Here is a 20,839-nt window from a genome sequence, read left to right on the forward strand (position 1 = left end):
ACTATAGTAACATGTGGAAGTTGTGCTTTAGTGGTGGATATTAACAAGAAAACTGAAATTAATCAAAGTACCAAAAAACTGCACAATGATCCCATAGGGGCCCATTTTGCCTGGTTGGTAATCCAGCCTGTCCTCTAAAATTACTCTTATTTACTATTAAATTGCATTAAAATACGCTTTGTAGAAAATGTGATGCCCCTCAGATTTTTGTATTCATCAGCACAACAACACATCACAACACATCACATATAAAATGTTCATATTGATCTGTAAAGCAATCAATATCAATGTATTTCATTGGCTTTCTATAAAGAAAACCAAAGCATGATTGCGGTTTCATGTTTTGCTTTGGCAGCTCAGAGCACTTATGTGGGGAGATCATGGTCTTGAAGCATAAAATGGGAATCACAATCTTTGCCTGAATTTAACCATGAGAGGCCACAGCCTCAAACAGGGTTCCAAGGCAGATTACAAAGTCCTGCACTTTATACACCCAATCATCCAACCATAATCTTATCTCTGTGACTTCTGTACCGTACAAGGATGTCTAATCTTGGCAGTGAACTTAACCCTGGCACTAATTACAGTAATTTTCCTCCTGAACGCATCCGGTGAAGCAAATCATGAACTCAGTTTTTACAAGGCAGTGTTTAAGTGCCTGTTCGAGCCACAGCGCTGCGATAGCTCACCAGGCACGTCATTAGCCATGGCTGGATTTGGCTGCTAATGCTACATGTGCTTCGTGTGTGATGCGTATCACCTGTCATGGGACCCCCAGAATCTCCGCCATCTCCAGCCTGTTTGAAGGCCGATGAGGGCCACTGCTGTGGTACTTTATCACCTCATCGCCCCGCGTTGCAGCACACATTTCCTCGCCTTTAGAGGCCTTCGCTGAAGCTATTTAGGCTGCGTTGTATCAAAGGCGTGATCTTTCTCGACATTGCTTTTTACATGGATGGAATTTCCTCTCCTACTTACATGGCGCCAGACAAGAGTTCCTTTGAAATGGAAGGGACTCTTCAGACACATCCACAGCTGTTGTGATGTTTTGTCGAAGTGGCGGCGCGCTGACAAATGTGCCTTTGATTTTTTTTTCCTGCTTTCTTACGTTGTCTTTATTTTTGTGTATTTCCTTGAAGAACAATGTGCGCTGTTTCACCACGAAACAGGTCTGCTGCGTTCGTAGAAATATGCGGTATTTTCAGGGAGGACAAAAACACTGTCAGGTAACACATGAACAGAGGAGATCTGTCTCCTGTGCCATTTGTGAATCAATCAACTCAGTATTTTACTATTTCATACGTCTTACGTAACATGTCACCACTGCGATCTTCAATAGTTTCACAGCATTTTACCGTCTTTCCTCAGACTTCTTGTGAGGATTAAATTTCACTTCATCTAGTTCTCTGTAGTGACTTGCTTTGACTCTTTGTGAGCACTGCTTACAAACAGTATTTACATACATGATTACCATATGTAAGCCGCATATACTGTATGTATTCACCTGTACATATACAGGAAGTTACAAACACACCTTTCGCCTCACCGCTCCTCTTTCACACGTGGAAAACTTTGCAAAACAAAAGAGCTAAAACTCGGATCAGTACTAATCATCCATATTCTTTTGCTTGTTTTATGTTGCTAGGCTAATGGTGTTTGCTTTCAGATGTGCTTTTTGCCGTTTTAAGAAAACCACAAGCAAAACAAACAAAGCACTCTCATCCCAACGCCCGAGTTCACAGTCACATGATCTTTAAATCAAGTGCTGCTAAATATTCACAGGAAATGATGACTTAAAAGTACATTAGAGTAATCTCCTGATAGTGGAGCGAGGCAAGCCAAACATCAGATCCTTAATACATAATCCAAAACAAACACACGCACACACCTTTGAATTGTGATGGCGGTCATGGTCCAACCACTTCAATTTCATTACTATTATGCAAGAAAAGTCCCTGACCGTTCCCTCTGCGAATAAAACATTATCAACGCTGTTACATCATCGAGGTGAAAGCATCTGCAGTGAGCGTATTTCTTCAAACCAGCAGCTGAATGGCAAATGTTGGTGCAACGTCGGCATGTTGCTGCACTTCTCTACCTTCGCCAGAACTAGCTAGCAGGTGGTAATGTGAGAGACATGATCTCCTGCAGCTCTACAGGAAACCCTACTCCCATGGGTAATGCTAGCCATGCATCCCACCGGCAGAGCATGAACGCAAATCCGGCCTCTGGCTGGATTAATTTGACTGTGGTCAGGAGCAATTAAAGTGTGGAATCAGCGGGTAACAGTGGAAGACAAGATGAGAAGACAGGCTTTTCTTTCAGCTGAGTGACTGGAAAAGGGGACAAAGGAAGGAAGGAAGGAGAAAGTGAATGACCGAGTGTTATAATCCATTGAGGCGAAACATCTCTCCACCTCCCAAAGTTTGTCTCCTAGTGTGTGTGAGAAAAAGTGAGGGACAAAAGAGGGAGAGAGAGAGAGAGTCAAGAAACGAACAATCAAACGGACAAAGAAATGGCTGGGACTGGTACAGGTTTGGCACAGTGTCACTCAGCAAACCACCGGCCTGATAGCCTCAGTGAATAGACTCATTCTTCTTATCAGCGTGGCCAGCTGAGCAGCAGGAGGAGGAGGAGGTGAGGTTTGTGTAGGTGACCTAGATAAGGTTATTCCTGAGTCCGAAGGCAACACACCCGTCAGCTATCAGCCCCTCTTTGCACTGTTATCTGCAGAAAATACTGACTTGTTAGTGAGGAGATATCAGCATGAGGGACCTAACGCCAAGCAGCACACGGTCGATACTTCATGCTACGTCATCATGGCGTGTGTTGCAGGATCTCACACTCGTCCTTGGCTCCTGGTCTCTCTGATTTAAGGGGTTATGATTTCACAATGACAACTCAATATGAAAACCCAGAAAAAACAGGGAATGTGAAAGTCTGACAACATCAGACATTAAAAAAAACAAAAACAAAACACTATTGTGTCAGAAACAGGATAATCCTGCTGCTTCGAATGCTGAAGTCTTAAGATCATTAAGTTTGTTAAACTTTATACCTCATGCAAAGAAGCATATGTATACGAATATATGTAGATTCCTGATTAATGGCGAGCAAGAAGTTATTAGTTTTAGATTTCCAGACAGAAACACATTATTCCTGTTGAGTTACAACATCCATTGGCACAGTTTCAGCCTGTTAGCAAGATGTTAGTGGAAACCAGTGCCAGCACAATTAGCACTGATGTCAAGTGAGACAAGTTCCCCCTCTCTGTGGTCCTTGTTGGCCTGGGTAGGGACAGCAGGGACAGGGACCAAGATGGTGTTGGTCATAGTATAGCTCTCATTTGTAAAAGACATCTGAATGTGGCTTCCTTGTTAAATAAAGGCCCTGTAAAGTGCATGAAAGTTCATGCTTATTCCCACAGGTCTTACCTTCATCCATGCAGATACCCCAGCAGACCAGGACGTGATCGCTCACTGGCTGCTAATTGTGTTCAGTAGAAAGTAGAACCAAGCCAGAGGTTACTGCTAAATAGAACATTTTTGAGCATGAAAGGCATATTTCTAAAGGTGCAGGGTGATAAACAGGTGGATTCTGTAGGTTCATAGATTTCATGTTCAACAGTGAGTAATAAGTTACGCTCAGAAACTGGTTTGAGCACTTGTGCTGAGAGGAAGCATGTGCATATTCTGCAAAGGAACCATGGCTGAGCCCAAACTTGAGACACTACTGGCTGGAAACTTGAGCCCACTTGCGATGCTGTTGGACTAAGCTGATGAGATGCAGCGGCCAATGATGCCACCAAAGTGAATAAGCATCTTGTGGATTACGGGTTTAAAACGGACAACAGCAGCAGGCTCACGCACAGAATGCACAGTCATCATTTCTCAGCAACAGGGCTGATTAAATAATAATATGCACACAGATAGTGAACACCGTGTGTCAGTGAATGCTCCATATGTCTCAACAGTCTGCAGTGACCCACAGTGTAACCTGCTAGTTTGGCTCAGCAGTAGCATGACCCTGCAGTTCACAGGATTATCCCATGATCTCATTAAACTTACAGCTATAGTATGTGGACTAATGCTGAATTATACTGACGGAGCAGCAGCAGAACAGACCTTTTTTTTTGTTGTTGCATCTATATCTACTCACTACGAACCTATGTGTGATGAAAGGTTTCAAACTTTTTTACCTCTAATGTCTCCATTTGCAAGATATTGTGTTTTTTTGCTCACAGGAGTCAGTTTAAGAGAGCAGTAGACCCACTTGACATTTTGATATATTGAGATAAGGGAAAATAAAGAGGCCACAGTGAGAGATGACTAATTTGGACAAGTGTTTATTTGCCTTTTCTCATGAGAAACTAAATAGAGTGGTTCCACTTCATGAATATTTGCATTTTTTCTTTGTTTGTTGAGAGGCAGCGTCATCCCCTGGATAAACACTGTTGGTGATGTTTGAGGCGAAGATCCTGTTGCCCCAAAGTGGCTTGGCTGCAACCACAACAATAAAACGTGCATTTTTGATTCATTTTCAAGTTTCAAGAATATACACATAAAAGACTATTCTGACATTCCCAGGTTATTTCCTTTTAGCTCTGACTTACGCAGCGACTTGTTGCCTGCACAGGTTTCAGAGTCGCACACAGCGCCAGTGTTTGTTAATACTTGAATGTCTGGTAAATCAAGTGCACACTAGCCTGTGCTTTATACAAAGGATTAGGCCATGAGAAGTAATACATTTGTTTAAATTAGGTCTATGTCATACGTCGTGTTGCCAGGTTAAAGGCCAGTGTGTGTTGAAAGATTTATTTCCTCATCAAACAATAGTGGAGAATAAAATGAATCACACTTGTCTTCTCAGATCTTCCAGATAAGTCAGTGAAACACGCTTCTTGAGAAGTGGATGTTTATGTAAAATGGCAATGAAGACTGAGGACAGGAAATTACAGAGGAAATTTGCTTTTGAAATGTTTACGTGAGGTCATTCTGGCTCACAGTTTGAAAAACGCATAGTGCTAAATGGAGGGCTTCCTGAATGCTATCTTTAAACTGATGGCTCCTACATTCTGCACAGGAGGCCGGAGGAGTTTGGTACCGGAGCAGATATGAAATGAATATGTCATTCATGTTGCATTTTTACTTTATCATTTTAAAAACGTTTTCAGAAGCAGCAGCAGTGAATAGCAGGAAACAACATGGATTCATGTCCGTATCTGAAGGTATTCAAGTTATGGAGCAAACTGCACGTAGAACGAGCAAAAATCCCAACAGTGGCTCCTGCAGATTGAAGGCTCCTGCTGCACTTCACAGTTTACCGTCACCACAAACATTTCAAACACAGTGTCCTTCATCAGGCCACACAAAGACCACACAAAGACCTCCTGAAGCAGGCGAAGATGTCCTGTCACATGGCCTCATTAGTAGGAAATGACTGATCAACGGCACGTGACCCAATATATATGTAATATGTAATATATATACACCTCCAAAAACACACATTCCTCCCTGAAATATAGACAATAAAATGCCATCAAGTTTGCAAATCTATTCGGACAATTGATGAAGATCATGATGATAATTGAAAACTCAAACGTTTGATTTACTCTCCTGAAAATACAAGTCATCTAAATAATAATTATAGTCATTATATGGTGCTTATGGCAGCATAGTGTATACCATGACTATTATCTAACGCTGCGTCTCTACAGTAGGTTGCTGCATCCCTTCCTCTGCAGAAACATAACTGGCCTTGACTAGAGGTTAGGCTCCATCCTGTTTGTGAATCACAGAAGTGCAGCGTCAGATCTGCTGACTGCAGACTGCGGTGGTGAGCATTCAAACGGCCTCCTCAGAACCCCTCACTCCCTCTTCTCTCAGATCAGGATGTGTGTGCAGTTCCTGCCTTCTTAATATATGTCACCCGCCTGCTACGCTTGATTACGCAACACGCTGCACCACTGGCCAGAAGCCTGGGGGGAAATCGTGTGGCATGCTGACTGTGGTGTGTGTCAAAGCTGTTGCGCGCTGACCATAAGGAACTAGATCTGATTTGTTTGCCCTCACCTAACATGTTCAATAAAATCCATTTATTGATGTGAGGCACCATCACCACCTCCTGCATTTCATATGGGGCTCATCCCAGTGTAACTAATACAAATCTGTTATGACCCTGAGGTTTCTGACCTCGACAAACGTTGCCGCAGATGACGACCGCGCCTTGTGTTGTCATATTCTCATCAGTTTATTAAAGCGTGTGTTCAGGGAGACAAAACATGCAAATAAGCGTGGTCACATCTGTGTTACATGATGGTACCCAGCAGGGTCTTTCCTCTGAGCCAGCTGTCACAACACCAAGTGAGATGAAAAAGATGCAACACAAAGGCAGCGCTGGTGAGATAACTGACAAGACTGTGGAAATAGGAAGCTGCACTGAGATGGCAATGAGGGACACAGGTGATTAATGGCAGTGGTTTTTTTTAAGCAATCCAGGATAATAAAAGGACATCTTTGGTTTTATTCACACCTTTTGTTTGGTTAGCTTGTGCAGAGAATGGTCTCCAAAGCAACTGATGTTTGTCCAATCACAGGACTGGATTTCTGCACGTTTAAACGGTGTGTATGGAGGTTGATGTTTCTTGTCCTCGTGCTTGCAAATGCAGAAACACAAGAGTAAAAATGTTAGGACTGGAATGCACTCGTAATCTGCTATAATGTACAGGCGCCATTGTTAGCATATCTGGCTACTAGCCAAACAAGGCCAAGCAGCCGTTTGTGCCATATTTGCAGCTAACACATCCACTTTGTAGTATTTGCCCACTGTGTCCTGGATGTTACTGGAGTTTAGTAACATTAGCAGCTCTGGCCTCGTTTTTATTGGATTTGGCGAAGCTGACACTCCTGCAATCCCAGCTAACGTTAGGTAATGTGAGGTGGTGTTTGGTTGCTAAGCACATCGGTTAGTCCTCATCCTTAAAACCTTTTCTCATGTAACATTAAAAATACTGCAAGAAAACACAAACAAGCATGTAAGCTGAAACCAAACAGGTTAATATTGTTGTGTATATTCAAATGAACAGAAGCTCGACAGGCGCAGCAACACTAACTAAGGGGATCAGGGTTTAGCAAGCGATCAGTTACAGGAAGCAGCTCCTGAGTGCAATGTTTTCTCAGAAAGGAGATGTACAGCGCATCTGATAGGCAGAAGTCTGACAAGCCTGACATGACAAAACAGACCAAAGTTCATCTTTGAGACATGGTTTATGTGTTTGACCGCAGAGGGAATCACTGGTTTCACCTCCTGCTGTCTCCTGCAGTTGACCTTTTGGGCCGACTAGTTATAAAACTAACTACTAACGTCCCCATGTGAACCAACCGTTCCATCCTGGTTTGTATAAAGAGTTTTTTTTTTTTTTATCATTCAATTAGTTATTGATTCTGACTGGGATGGTCAGACAGTCAATAGCTTTTATTTTCATTGACATTCTGTGGGACTCGTGCTACGTTAGGACACACTGGGGACTGAGGATGCATTGGGGACAAGTCTGGCTGCATTCAGAGCTCTGTGCAGTCAAACTAACTTTTCCTGCACATAGGAGGCACACAGTCCTCCACACAGCCTCAAGTTTAGCCGAGAAAACCAGGTAACACCCACCCTCAAGCCTCAGAGGTTGAGAAGCGCTGTTGATTAAAATCTGTCTCGTCGTCGTGTCGAGGGTTTATAAGAGAGGCGAGAAGTCAAGTGCTGCTCACATTTCACGGAGGGTGAGATGCCACTGTTGATTAAAATCTTGACACTGAGATGATAGCGGCTAGCAGCGTCCTCTGGCCCACATGTGATGGAGATCATCACCCAGCGCTCATGTCATGAATTCTTAAAAGTATCATGAATAAGAGTTTCTGGATTTTTTTGGAGGATTTTTTCCCACTTCCCCATTTTTCCCCCAGTTGAAATAAGCTCAGTTTTACGTAACTATAGCAGCTGTTCTCTGATACTGAAGGTGCAGTACTTTGGACTATAAGTAGATAGCATTTCATTCTTGGCGAATACTTTCACAAGTACTTTCAAAACCTCAACAATCGGAGCTATTCATAAGGCAAGGCATTTTTACTTTACTTCTATCTAATATTACATTTTACAGTACACACACACACACACACACATTGATTATCAGCAGCAGTTTTCATATAAAAACATAAACACTAATAAATTGTAAATGTCGCTCTCATATCTGTCCTTTACAGCAAATATGAAGTTAGCGCCAGGCTAGCTTATCATAAAAACTGGAAGCAGTAAAACCACAACTTCTCATTTTCACACTTTGGTTAATTTCCATCTTAAGTAATCAATATATTTAGGTTAAAGGTCCAGTGTGTAGGACTTAGGGGGATCACTTAAATGTATAAAAAGAAGCAAAACACTTGACACCTTTTAGTCATAAAATATATTTATTCAACTAGTAAAACGCCCACTTCTGAAATAGAATGACAACAACACAAACTCAGGGGACGTCCCTAACAATGATTGGCATAAGGCATTTTTCTATTTACCTTAATTACAGTCTTTCTGGAAATACATTGCTTTTTTCAATCTTATTTATTGTTTTAGAAATGCATACAGGGCTGAAGCCACAGGTCTTCATGGTCCTTTGTTATTTATTCTCCAACACAAGGCCTGACACCAGGCTGACACTATAATCATATCTGTTGGCGGGTTATTTCCTTCCTTGGCTTCATTGGCAGGTTATATTCTTCCTTGGCTTTGTGCATTAGCCATTATGGCATCGCCTGCGAGGCGATTGTGCGTTTTAAGCTTTAGCACTCGACACACTGGGGTTCAAAACGACACGTGGGGATTTTCTTCACACATTACATTTCATTTTGAAAAGAAGGATCACTCCTCTCTATTGCTATATTGCTATCAGGGCATTAAAAATATAGATGACCTTTTGGTTACAAAACATAATTTAGGAATAACTTAAGACTTTGCATAAGCTGTCAGGCTAAAAAAAGACAATCCATAGTAATAATAATAAAAACACAACATGGGATGACAATGGACATTACATTACAACTTTCATTGTGCAAGCCTGTGTTGTAAAATGAGAAATAAAGGATCTTGATTCCTTAAAGATTAGGCTGTAAAAACAGAGAAGTGAGCTGTTGTCATGATGTTCGGTAGGCTAGCTAGCAGCAGTCTGTCCTAATGCCTCTTTGTTGCTGTACACTGAATTTAAATCAATAAGCAGGTCAGTGCCTGTAGGCATCATGTCTGCATGAGACTGTGCGTGCGATGTTGTGTGTGTGTATGTGCCAGAGGGGGATTTTCTGAGCCAATCGGTTGTGATGGAGGCGGCTGCGGCGTTTCATTAAGCTGCTGTGATGCAGAAGCTGGCAGTCGGTCAGAGATTACAGACAGACTGGCAGCGGGAGTGTATGTGTCCTGTGTGTGCTTCTTTTTATCTGCACCTTCCCCTCCTCACAGATGGCGATGTAGCCTCATCCCCCCCCCTACCCACTGCAACTAGCTCATGCTTTCTGCTCCCTGTCGACACCATTTTGACTATAATTCATCTTCATTTTCCATCCCTGTGGTGTTTGTTGGGCGACACGAAGAAGACCTGCACACACCGGTGTCACGTCTCTGAAAACATCCGCACCAGTTGCTAAATCTGAGTGCTGCAGCCACCGTGAAGTGTTTGTGTTATGAAATAAATTACCACAGGGCATCTTTGCTGGCATATTACATACATAGAGATAGAGATGCAAATCCTGCATGTACTTCATCTCGCAATTAGACTCCTCAGCATTAACAGCAATGGGCCACAGGAATTAATTTCAAAAAATTGGACGGAGAGAGATATGTGTGCTTTGTGGCTCACTGCTAAAGAGGTAACTCTGGGTGTTTGACTAAAGGGAGGGGGAAGGGAGAGGGCAACAGGGCAGAAAGGGCAAGAGGGGGGGAAGGGGTGTTACTGGAAAGAAGCACGGACAGCGCGACCCTTGAGCGGCTGGGGAGGGCGGTAGTTGTTCACCATGCAGCACTCGGCCTCACCCTCAGAGGAGAAGAGCAGGCTGCGGAATTTGGCCATCTGCGAAAAGGGAGAAGACGGTCGCGTTAGTCATTCCTGCTGACCTCCTGTGACTGTCACTCAGCACACACGTCTCCAGTCTGAGTCACTGACAAGTCAGAGCCTTGCAACAAGGAATTAAGTTGAGCAGTTGCATTGTTTTGCTTAAAAGAAAGGGCTGAATTCGATCAGAAGAGCGACACTAATTACGAAGCTTCAGCCTGTAGCCGGTTAGCTTAGCTTAGCATAAAGACTGTAAACAGGAAGAAATGGCTCGTGTTGCTCTGACCATAGGAAACAAAATCCACATACCAACACCTCTAAAAATCACCAGTTATGTCTCATTTGTTTAATCTGCAACCAAAGTGTAAAAACTACAAAGTTTTTATGCTAAACTTAAGCTAGCTGCCTTCTGGCTGTAGTGTCATATTTAGCATGAGAGTGGCGTCGATAACATAAAAAGTATGTTGTGAAGGACAAGTATGAAGCATAAATATTAAATGTTTATTTAATCTGCACAAAAATCTACTTGTGAAAACAATAAAACCACAACTTCTTGGTTTTTGAGAGAGAAGCTGTTTCTAGCGTTCATGCTAAAATAAGCTAACCTACTGCTGGCGTTAGCTTCACGTGAACTCTATGCAACATTTTTTTCAGAGGTGAATCATCCAATCGCAGCGAACCCTTTGATGACCACCCTAATTCCTCATCCTAACCCTCTGGAGTCTGACGTCAAGAGCGTTTGTTCACTGTGATTGAAGAGTTAGGTTAACGTAACTTTCCGCTTCCATGCTAGGAAAAAAAGAGCCAACATTAAGCAAATAATCTTAAGAAAACAAATAAGCTAAACTACTTTAAGACAGGCAGGGCAAGAAAAACAAGTCAGAGGCTGATGCTTTCAAATGACGAAGGCATTTAAGGGATTTGTCATTAACTCTTTCTAATGAATCAGTCCATAAATATTACACTCCTTCAGCTACTCAGGTATAATGTACACAGTGAGGTACTACTCCCAACTGGCACAAAATAAGTCAGCATGTGGGTGTATTCTATCACAATTAGCTGATAATAGATCACTAACTAATGACATGTATTTATTGCTTTATTTTTTCATACCTAAATGACTCCTTTGTCATTATCTGCTTGGCCAGCCTTGTACTGCTCTAAGTCTAAAGGTTATGTCCACACGTCTCACATGTTTACCCTTGAGACGCACACTTGCTGCCATGAAATAAACATTTGACCAGGCAGTGTTCATTTTCACATGGCCTAAAGACTCCAACCACAAGGACAAAACCACCTACACAGGCTGTTAGTTTAGATTAAAGGGTGGTTAGAAGCCCAGTGTGCATTTCAGTGGTGGGATTAGGTGTAATTTTAGGAGTAAACATGTCGCAATTGCAGGTATAACGTCTACTGTGTTTATGAATGTAGTCACACACTCACTGATGCTGCGTCTCCTCACCTACAGAATGTGTTGCATGTGTGGGCTGAACATTTCCTGTTGACTCCACACATACTGACTCAGAAATACTGTGGTAAGTGGACTCTTGTCTGCCCTCGTTCCCTCATCTTTTTTTTATTCACTTGAAAGTGAACTAGGCTGCTGTATTGCCTTTCCTTCCATTACAGACTGCTTCTTCTTCTCGTTTCAGCCGCGCAGCTAATCTGAACAATTAAGCCCTTGATGTACATCGTAGTATCAGAAAGGATCGGCGGGCAGGCTATTCTAGACGTCGGGCATGCAGCCAATTCTTCTGCTACAGCTGAATGAGCTCTGTGAGCAGCCATACCTGCTCAGAGCTGACACTGATTGGCTCTTTGCAGACGATCCAGGTGACGCTCTCCAGCAGAGGGGGTGTGGTCAGAGAGCCGTCGTACGTCCAGTAGTCAAGACAGCAAGGGAGCAAGGTAGAGGGGTCAAAGTTGGCGAAAGTGGTCTGCTTGCCCTGAAAACAACAAAGAAAACAGCAGAACGTGAGTCATAGTTCATAAGTAATGAAATGCGAGAAAATCTGTTGTTTTATAGAAACATACTTTGGTCTTGATGGCATCAAACATGTCCAGAACCTTCTGGAGATTGGGATTTGCAGCGCCAATCTGGAAAATAAGAAGACACACAATGCTGAAAGTTAATTATGTGATCATCAGCAAACAGTGTTATCCACTGCAGTGTCTAAACCATGCATTGTGGTAAATGACAGCAGAAGTACGCCACTGACTTGCAGGAAGACTCCAACAACAGCGAGCCCATCAGGCTGGCTAGCAGCCTCGCCAAAACTTGCGTATTTAGTGTTCCAGTGCACCAGATGGAGCTGGGAATAAATGAAACGTGTTAATCAAAAACAAAGCCCTTCAAAAGTAATCTTACTCCTGTGTAGAAATGTAGAAATCCTTTCATTTCTGATCTGGTCACTTGACCTTTGGTGCAATTAATTTACATAAATAAACATAATGCTGTAAGACACTAACTTGACTTGACTCTACATTCTGGAAACTTTTCAATAATAATGTGTCATAAAAGTATTTAAGGAGAAAAAACACATGCATTTTTTATGTTTTACTTAATCTAACCTCTGAGGTTGAGTAGCTTTGTTGGCTGAATTATAATTTACGCAAAAAGCAAGCGATAACGAGCAGAAAAAATGCACTCTGAGTGGAAATTAGTAACCTGGAAAACATAACAGCAAAGAAAACCAGTTCTCCATTTGGGCCTAACTTCAACCCGAGAGCCTTATGGTTAAACCCAAAATAATGGTTAAACCCAGCCAATGAGATTATTTCTTACTTCAGAGCAACAAAGCTCTTGAGAAATTTAACAACCTGCAAATTAAAACCTCTAATCTGCACTTTTCTGCTCGTCACTGCATGTCAGACTCAAATCTGTCAGAAACGAAGTATTGGGATCATCCTAATGACTCAGAGCATCCTCACCTCAGCAGGATACATGGTCCCGGCCACAGTGTGTTCGGAGCCCCTGTCATCAGAGGCCCCCCAGTGGAAATGAAACTGCTTGAGCCTGTAGATCCCTGAGATCGGTCCGTCTGTCAGAGCTGCAGAACAAACACACAACTCCCATCAGTTCATCCCACACTGAACGTGGGTGCAGCTGCAGGCAGCCACGGCACTGTTCTAAAAGGACGAAAATGGAGTTTTGGAGATGCTGCGAGGAAGGAAATGTTATTTTTTGAGCACAAAATACAAAAACACAACGAATAGGTGACCAAGATGACACACACGTCAGAGAGGCAGACTTCCTATTTCATGGAAGCAGACTCAGTTCCTGTTGTGCCAGCTCTGGTCAAACTGAGGGTTGTATGTGGTCCAAAACCACGTCCAGGTATTGTTAACATCAAACCTCCTTCCAATGTTACATAATGTCTATTTGCAGTATACGAAGTAGTTGAAACAGTAGCAGATAATCCTGTATATTGTTCTATTTCTGGTGCTGTGTTACGACACACTGCTGACACACACACACACACACACACACACACACACACGCACACACACACACACAAGAGGATATTTGTTTCTCAGTAGTCGGCTTAAAATGATAAGAAGACGCAGAACTGGTCTTTGTAGAAATTTAAGGGTGTGTGGGACTTAAAGGGATTATTGGCAAATAAAATAAGGAGGCTGTGATGTGCACTCTTTCCACTGTGCACACACACGATGCATGATGGACGATGACGTGCACTTTGTCCTTTATTTAGAAGGGCAGGGTGGAAAATAAGTGCAGGGAAATACCAAGGAAGAATTAAGAGGCTCTAACTCATCTTGCTCACATTGTTGGAAAAAGTGCTTTTTTTGTCTTGATGTGTGTCCACTAGGAATAATCTATGTGATTGATTATGTAACGGTATTCTTCATTATCCTACATCGGAGCAGCTAAAGGACAACCAAATCCTCAAAATCCTCAAACATAAAAGAAGCACACACTCTTATACTAATGAAAACGCAATTAAACACAATAAAGATCAATGCAATCTTCATTTTATATTCTAGGGGGCAAAAATCAAATATGCAAACTCGTTCCCACGCACGTTTGGCGCATTCATAGTGGAGCAAGCCAGGTTTTGTTTGCGCAGTAACCTCTGTTTTTTGCGCTTCTGACCTTACTGGAGGCAGGCGTGGGAAAGGTTTACCGGGGGTTACATTACCAATTCAATTAGTATCTGCGTGCTTTGTGCTCGGCGTTTGAATGGGGCCCCTGCAGCCTATTCACCAAAATCGCCATTAAATAATGGATGTAAAAACACCAACATAACCTCGCAAAATGAAATAAAAATCTGTTACTCTGTTTTGTCACTGAATTAAAGCCTGTGGGGAAAGTGGGGCGCGTGACTCATGCATCTATATAAATATCAGCCTAATATTAACATGCTTGAGTCCTACAGTCTTTAAGCTGCAGAGTTAACACACAGCAGCTGCAATAAACCTGAATGCCGCATTCTGGAGGTTACTGCATCCTTTAAATCATCATCAGGAGCTTGATTTGCAAACCTTTGAGGCCAATAATCGAGTAGCTCCTTAATATATGCACAAAAACTGCAATAATGATCGGAAATGTAGGGAAAATACTGTGTTTCTGCAGGTTCAAACGAAATATTAAAATGCGCATTTCTTAATCAGACTGTGGAGCGCTGAAATCAAGCCGTGTCGGCTGCACTGAGCGGCTGGATTCATACAGTATTAATGGCACACTAACTTGAGCTGTCGGAGTCATCTAGGAAGGTCACTTGGAAGGAATGTCCGTTGTTGAGAATATCAAGGCAGGTGGAGGGGTCGTACTTCAGGCTGAGCGGCTTCAGCCCTCCGTCGTATGATGCTCCACCAGGTACGATGTCAATGGGAGACTGGCGGGGTCCATTGGCAATAGGGAAGTTATCAGCCCATTTGTCGGGTCCTAAAATGATATAATAATAATAATAACAGTGTGATTGTTAGAATATGCATCTTGAAATATGTTTTTGTATGAAACAATCTGCTCATTCGGGGATGGTGATGTGCTTCAAACGCGCGTAAAAAAGCCCCCAAATGCGCAGAATGAAAAATCTCTGCAGTGACCCGTGCTGCCATTCATTCAGCACGCTGCCTGCTGGTACAACTGGCTTTCCCAGTCCTCCCAGTCATGGCACCGTTACATTATTCGTGCAATGAGCGCCTCACCGTCGTTTGCTCCGTATCCCCAAGACATTGCTTCAGTTTGGATTTACGAGTGTCTAGAGCCGCGATCCCCTAAAGCGAGTCGATTCCCCAGCGCAAAGCAGCCAGTGTCCTCCACCTGACAGCTGCACGGCTTATAAAGGCTCCCCTGCGAGCGGCGTGTCTGTCAGGCTGCTGTTGGCCACATGATGACCGGGAGGAGTTTAGATGCGTCGCAGCGTTGCAACACTGTGGATCAATGAGGACCTCTCTCTCTCTCTCTCTCTCTCTCTCTCTCTCTCTCTCTCTCTCTCTCTCTCTCTGCAGAGGGAAAGTCTTCATTGACAAGCTGCCGGCTTTCAATACGAGCTTACGTGCTGGATAATCAACGTGCTGCGCGCGTCGGTCACCCTTCAGCCAACGGCTCCAGCTCGCCCGTCGTGTCAGGAAGTAACGGAATACCGCGGCAGCATGCGGCAAAGTGTCACCTTCAAAACGAAAGTGCGCTTCGGCTGTGACATAGAAAGAGCGGCTGTGGAAATGGCACTGCCGCGTAGAAGCTGAGAAGTGAGACGTAAATGCGTCAGGTACTTCTGAGAAAGTTATTAGAAAACGTCAGTACTGTTCGGCCTACCTGTTGGATCACCCAGAGAGTTGTCTGCATGACATTTTAACAAACATCGGCTCAATTTTTAATAATGTAACACCAATAGTGACAATTGTTGTTTGACACCAACATTAGTTCATGAATTTTGATCCATTAAAGGTGAATTCTCTTTCCCACGTATTGGAGTCAGCTACTGGAAGTTGGATCTCCCAACTAGTTAAAGCATTGACATTAATTATTATGTCCTGCATACACACGTTTAATAAAAATATACCAAGTGTTTCTGGGACTAGAACATGGCTGTTTCTTGCACAGCTCAGCAAGACAGATTTATCTGTATCATGGTGCTGCAGCAGGTAAACACACCTGAGGTGCTTGAAAAGAAGGCTGTAAGTGAGCCAACAGTGTCTGCTGACATGGAAAAGGCCAAAATGACTATGAGACCTTACATATAGGCTAATCACAAATTAATAAATATGCCACTAACACGCCATAAATTGTATGAAAGATAGAAAGATGTTATCAGAGTCTCCAGTCTGATTGCATCCCATTGGTCAGCAGCTCAGTGCACTACAAAGGTACTTCAGCTTTTCAGAAAATCACACTGTACACCTGTAATGAACACAGCTGTGATGGTACGAAGCTGCCACCTGCTGTCGGTCCGTGAGACTACAAGGCTTGTGGCGAAAGAAAATGGTTTAAATCAGTGCTTTTCTTTCTTTTTCTTTCATAGGCAAACAAACATAACCAAAACAAACACAGTTAATTTTTATTAAATCTTAATCCCTCAAACAATCGAATAAAGAACATTTTAGAGTGTTGTGTTTAATGTCATATTCAGTGGTAGAATGTTACTAAGTACATTTACTCAACCTGAGTATTTCATGCCACTTTCTACTTCTACTCCACTACATTTGAGAGAGAAATACTGGACTTCATACTTCCTTACAATTAACTGACAGCTTAAAGCAATAGTTACCTTAAATGTAGATTGTTTTATACAAAGCATATGAAGAGTTTATAAACATATTTACTTCTAAATTGCATTATCCAACAGTATGTACAGCTGAGTAAGCTGAAAACATTTCATGATTTCGGCTTCAAGCATGTGAGGATTTGCTGCTTGTATTGTATTGTGAAGCTGCCACTTTGGACTCTGGGTAAACAACAAGTAAACAATCAATAAATTAATCAAGAGGATAATCAGCAGGTTAACCACTAATGAAAATGATCATTAGTTTCAGTCCTTTACAAAAATATTCTTCGCCATTATTTGATTTGTTAAAAATAATACACACATAAATATTCGCAATGGATCTAAACTGCTTTTACTTTGGTTAAAACGGAAGTGTTGCCTTTATTTTATTCGGATAACTTAGTGCAGACTTCCTCACGGAAAATCTATTTTTGGGTCTCGCGATAAATAGAACACAAATAATTTTAAGATTGTGTTTTTATTTGACGAGAACACAAAAAAGTTTGAACAAATGGTCAACATTTACACTGTGTCCGGGCATTTTAAAAGAAAGCACATCAACTTCCTTGATGTCAAAGTCGATTTCAAAATAAAGGCATTCCATCCAGAAAACTTTAAGCAGCGACTGAAAGGACGCAACAAGTCAGGCGAAATTGTGACTTGGGTTTTAAAAAGTTAAACGAGCTTTCTTTCCTTTCCGAAAAGCTTTTATTTCCGCTGTTTGCTGCCGCCTCACTGACAAAGATTTGACAAACGATGAATGTGTATGGGTGGGACTCGCCGGGAGTCGTCGCACACAAATGACGTAACTGAGGAGGCACGTTCGTATTAACACGTGAGGACATCAACACCAGCCAACCGTACCACAAATAAGGTTTGTAAAGGATTTTAAAGCTAATTTAGAAAGCTTACATGCTCCGTTTCGTCAAAATATCGCCATTTCATTTGGTGAAACTAATCAACTTCTTTCGAAAATGACGAAAAAAACTCAACGAAACGACCTACAGCAACTTAGAGCGAGGCATTCAAAGAGCTAGCTTAGCTGACAACAACATTTGGACTAGCTGACTTAACGTTTACAACGTTTAAAAGTCATTTAAATGTTTGTCCAACAGGCAGGCCAGGTGCTTGATATGTATTGACATTTAGCTATTAGTGGGACACTTTAAGGCTGTGTGACATGGACCAGAATCAACTTAATGTCAACATAAACAGAAGACACTGATACACAGGTCCTGACATTATATCTGATGAGTGATTGTTAAAAGTCTGTGACATGTTGTCTAGTAGCTGCCATCACACTTTTGCCTGGAGGATATTGGAGAAGTTAATAATAGAATAGCACAGTACATTTTATATGTTTGAAATGCTCTGTAAAGTTTGTCATAATCACAACTATGAGTGCATTATGCTCATTTGGGAGTAGCTTTTCTCAAAAGCAACTTGACTCAGGTCATGGTGTGTTTGTGATGCGCTCCTTGTTGAAAGTGTAGACACAGCTGTCCATGAAATTGCAAGGAGGTAATCTATAAAATGCTGGAGTTGCTGTGTTTGGACACACACCAGTTTATACCATATTCATAGTCACTTCAATAACACTGGTTTATTCATCATCTGATCCTCTTGACCCTCTTCAAGTTTTATGACTCACCGTCTGAAGGAGTGAGCTTTTGCTGTAAACAGAGGAGGTGCTAATCAGGTGGACAAGCTGGAACAATCTGTCTTAGACAGCAGCGAGCTTAGTGAGACAACCACTTCAGAGAAAGGGAACAAAAAAAAAAAAAACGGTAAAACACAGGCTATGTGACAGAAATTAAATCTCTCCCCGCTCATTGGTGCTCTGTCCTCAGGCAACATGGCGAAGAATAAACAGAAAGGGAAAAAACAGGCGAACGTCTTTCAAGTAGCAAACAAGCACTTGAAGCACAAGAACAAAGCGAAACCTGTCACAACAACGCTCAAACACGTAAGATCTCCTCTCATGTCTTAAATACATTTCTCGTTTGCGTGTCGTGTCTGCTGAGCATAATTTGTGGCTTTGCAGATCAATGCAGTGAAAAACGAGAAGGTGGAGAACCTCAATCAGATCTTCACAGAAGTCCAGAGGGATGTCAAGAGTGTTTCCAAGTCTGTCGCTCCTGAAGCGAAGAAGCAAACACAGGTAGAGGTGTAACCTTTAAAACTCTTATTTATCATCCAACATTTGAATTCCCTTGATATGACAAATAGTTTTTTTTATGTCTTTGCTAGATTGTCAGAGAGCCGCCAAAGGAATCTGTGAACGTAGACAGTGCCGCTCAGCTCTTCTCTCAGCTATGACGGACCGTCAGAGCAGGACTGTCATAAACTCTGAGGACAGACACACTGTTGTATCTCTCAACATTGGACATATGACACAACAGTTCACTTCCAATCCATGCTGACAAAATGGGACTTCAGATAAGTTGAAAATTAAAAGAGGTTACAGTGATTGCATGGTAGAAAAACTGTGTGCGTAATTTAAGCATTATGTATATTTGCTGCAAAGAAATGTAAGCAGTTGTCAGACTTGTGCTGTCAGTTGTGATATTGTTTCAGAAACATGTGGAATATTTCTATTTTTAATGATGACTGTTCTTTTGTGTAGAAATGTTCCCTTTATCTTGGGGCTACAGCTAATGACTAGCTTCATTATTGATAAATCTGCTGATTATTTATTCCCATTATAATTTCCAAGAGCTGGAGGTGATGTATTCAAATTGCTTGTTTTTTTTTCCCACGACCACCAAGAACAAAACCCCCAAATATTCAGTTTCTGTTATATATGACAAAAGCATGAGCAAAGCCTCACAGAGAATATTTGGCAAATGACTGAAAAGATTAACTAAAATTACAACCCTGATGCCAAAAAAGTTGGGACGCCGTGGAAAACATAAACATCCTTTGTGACATATACGCAATTGAAAACAGTCCAAAGACAATATATTTAAAGTTTGACCTCATCAGCTTCATTGATGCTGCAGCAGGTTTCAAACAGGTTGGGACAGGAGCAACAAAAAACTGGGAAAGATGTGGAACGCTCCAAAAACACCTGTTTGGAACGTTCCACGGGTAAACAGGTTCACTGGTAACAGGTGAGAGTGTCATGATTGGGTATGAAAGGGGCATCCTGGTGTGTTTGTCCATCCTCAGTGTTTCCCAAGCGAGGATGGAGCGAGGTTCACCACTTTGTGAACACATGATTGGATGAAGGAGATTAGTACATGGGCTCAGGGACACTTCGTCAAGCTGTTGTCAGTAAACACAGTTAATGTTCAAAAGATTAATTCTGTTTTTGTTTACGTTTTTCGCAGCGTCCCAACTTGTTTGGAATCAGGGTTGTAGTTGCTAATTAGTTTTCTGTTGACAGCCAGTGAGTCGACTGATTGTGATGATTGATTGGGGCGCCGCGTCCTTCATCGTCTGGAATTTGTATGCAATTAAAAGCAATTCATAAACATTTTCAAAGTAATTACATGAAAGAACCGTGTGCACGTTATCACACCCTCTTTGAGGTTTGTTTTACGAGGCAGTTCAAGGTTTTTCACACCCTGGATTTGATGTAAATGAAGTGACAAAGGATCATCGTGACGGCTGTGATGATGACTGCTGTCACTGTCAGTGGTTCTTCTGGAAATCATGAAGAAGTCGTGTAGGAGCGGTCATCACTTTAAAATGAGAAGTTCACATACGTAGCATCGTTCAATTTTGAGGCTGTAGTTTGTGGTTTTCCTGTACTGGACTGGATCATGTTGTCAGACGTTTCTGGTATTTTGTCCACTCCTGTACGTACGAGCTGTATTTCAGGCCTCCACACTATCATCTCTGAGTGCACCTGGAGATGAAGTATAGATTTTTTGGCTCCACCTGCGAGCAGCGAGCCGTTATCAGTATGCTGCTGCTGCATCCTGCTCTGGCAAATTGACATCAGAGGTCATGGGTGTACCAGTACCCAGCTGATTGCTTGTCTCTGCGGCGACCTCTGACTGAGTTAGTTGGTCAATAAATCGCAGCA

At 42.2% G+C, this 20,839-nt stretch overlaps 2 protein-coding genes across 3 annotated transcripts; one reads left to right on the top strand and one right to left on the bottom strand.

Annotated features, from left to right (window-relative positions):
* Positions 1 to 8,434: 8,434 nt before the first annotated feature.
* Positions 8,435 to 15,584, bottom strand: LOC143339822 (carbonic anhydrase 1). The gene is made up of 7 exons (XM_076761302.1): positions 15,248 to 15,584; positions 14,787 to 14,984; positions 13,010 to 13,128; positions 12,298 to 12,390; positions 12,113 to 12,175; positions 11,869 to 12,024; positions 8,435 to 10,096 (listed from the first exon to the last, which is right to left on the bottom strand). The coding sequence occupies exons 1-7, from the start codon at positions 15,273 to 15,275 to the stop codon at positions 9,977 to 9,979; spliced, it is 777 nt and encodes a 258-aa protein (XP_076617417.1). The 5' UTR covers positions 15,276 to 15,584; the 3' UTR covers positions 8,435 to 9,976.
* Positions 15,585 to 17,604: 2,020 nt separating this feature from the next.
* On the top strand, positions 17,605 to 20,286 carry rbis (ribosomal biogenesis factor). Of its 2 annotated transcripts, XR_013075803.1 has the most exons (5): positions 17,612 to 17,680; positions 18,657 to 18,772; positions 18,851 to 18,967; positions 19,057 to 19,688; positions 20,139 to 20,283. XR_013075803.1 is itself a non-coding variant. In XM_076721605.1 (4 exons), the coding sequence occupies exons 2-4, from the start codon at positions 18,662 to 18,664 to the stop codon at positions 19,123 to 19,125; spliced, it is 297 nt and encodes a 98-aa protein (XP_076577720.1). In that variant the 5' UTR covers positions 17,605 to 17,680; positions 18,657 to 18,661; the 3' UTR covers positions 19,126 to 20,286. The 2 variants fall into 2 exon arrangements, 1 of the variants encoding a protein (XP_076577720.1); XM_076721605.1 differs by having other exon boundaries at positions 17,605 to 17,680; positions 19,057 to 20,286.
* The last annotated feature ends 553 nt before the right edge of the window (positions 20,287 to 20,839 follow it).

This window comes from Chaetodon auriga, chromosome 21, assembly GCF_051107435.1.
Source record: "Chaetodon auriga isolate fChaAug3 chromosome 21, fChaAug3.hap1, whole genome shotgun sequence".
In the NCBI taxonomy this organism is placed as follows: Eukaryota; Metazoa; Chordata; class Actinopteri; order Chaetodontiformes; family Chaetodontidae; genus Chaetodon; species Chaetodon auriga.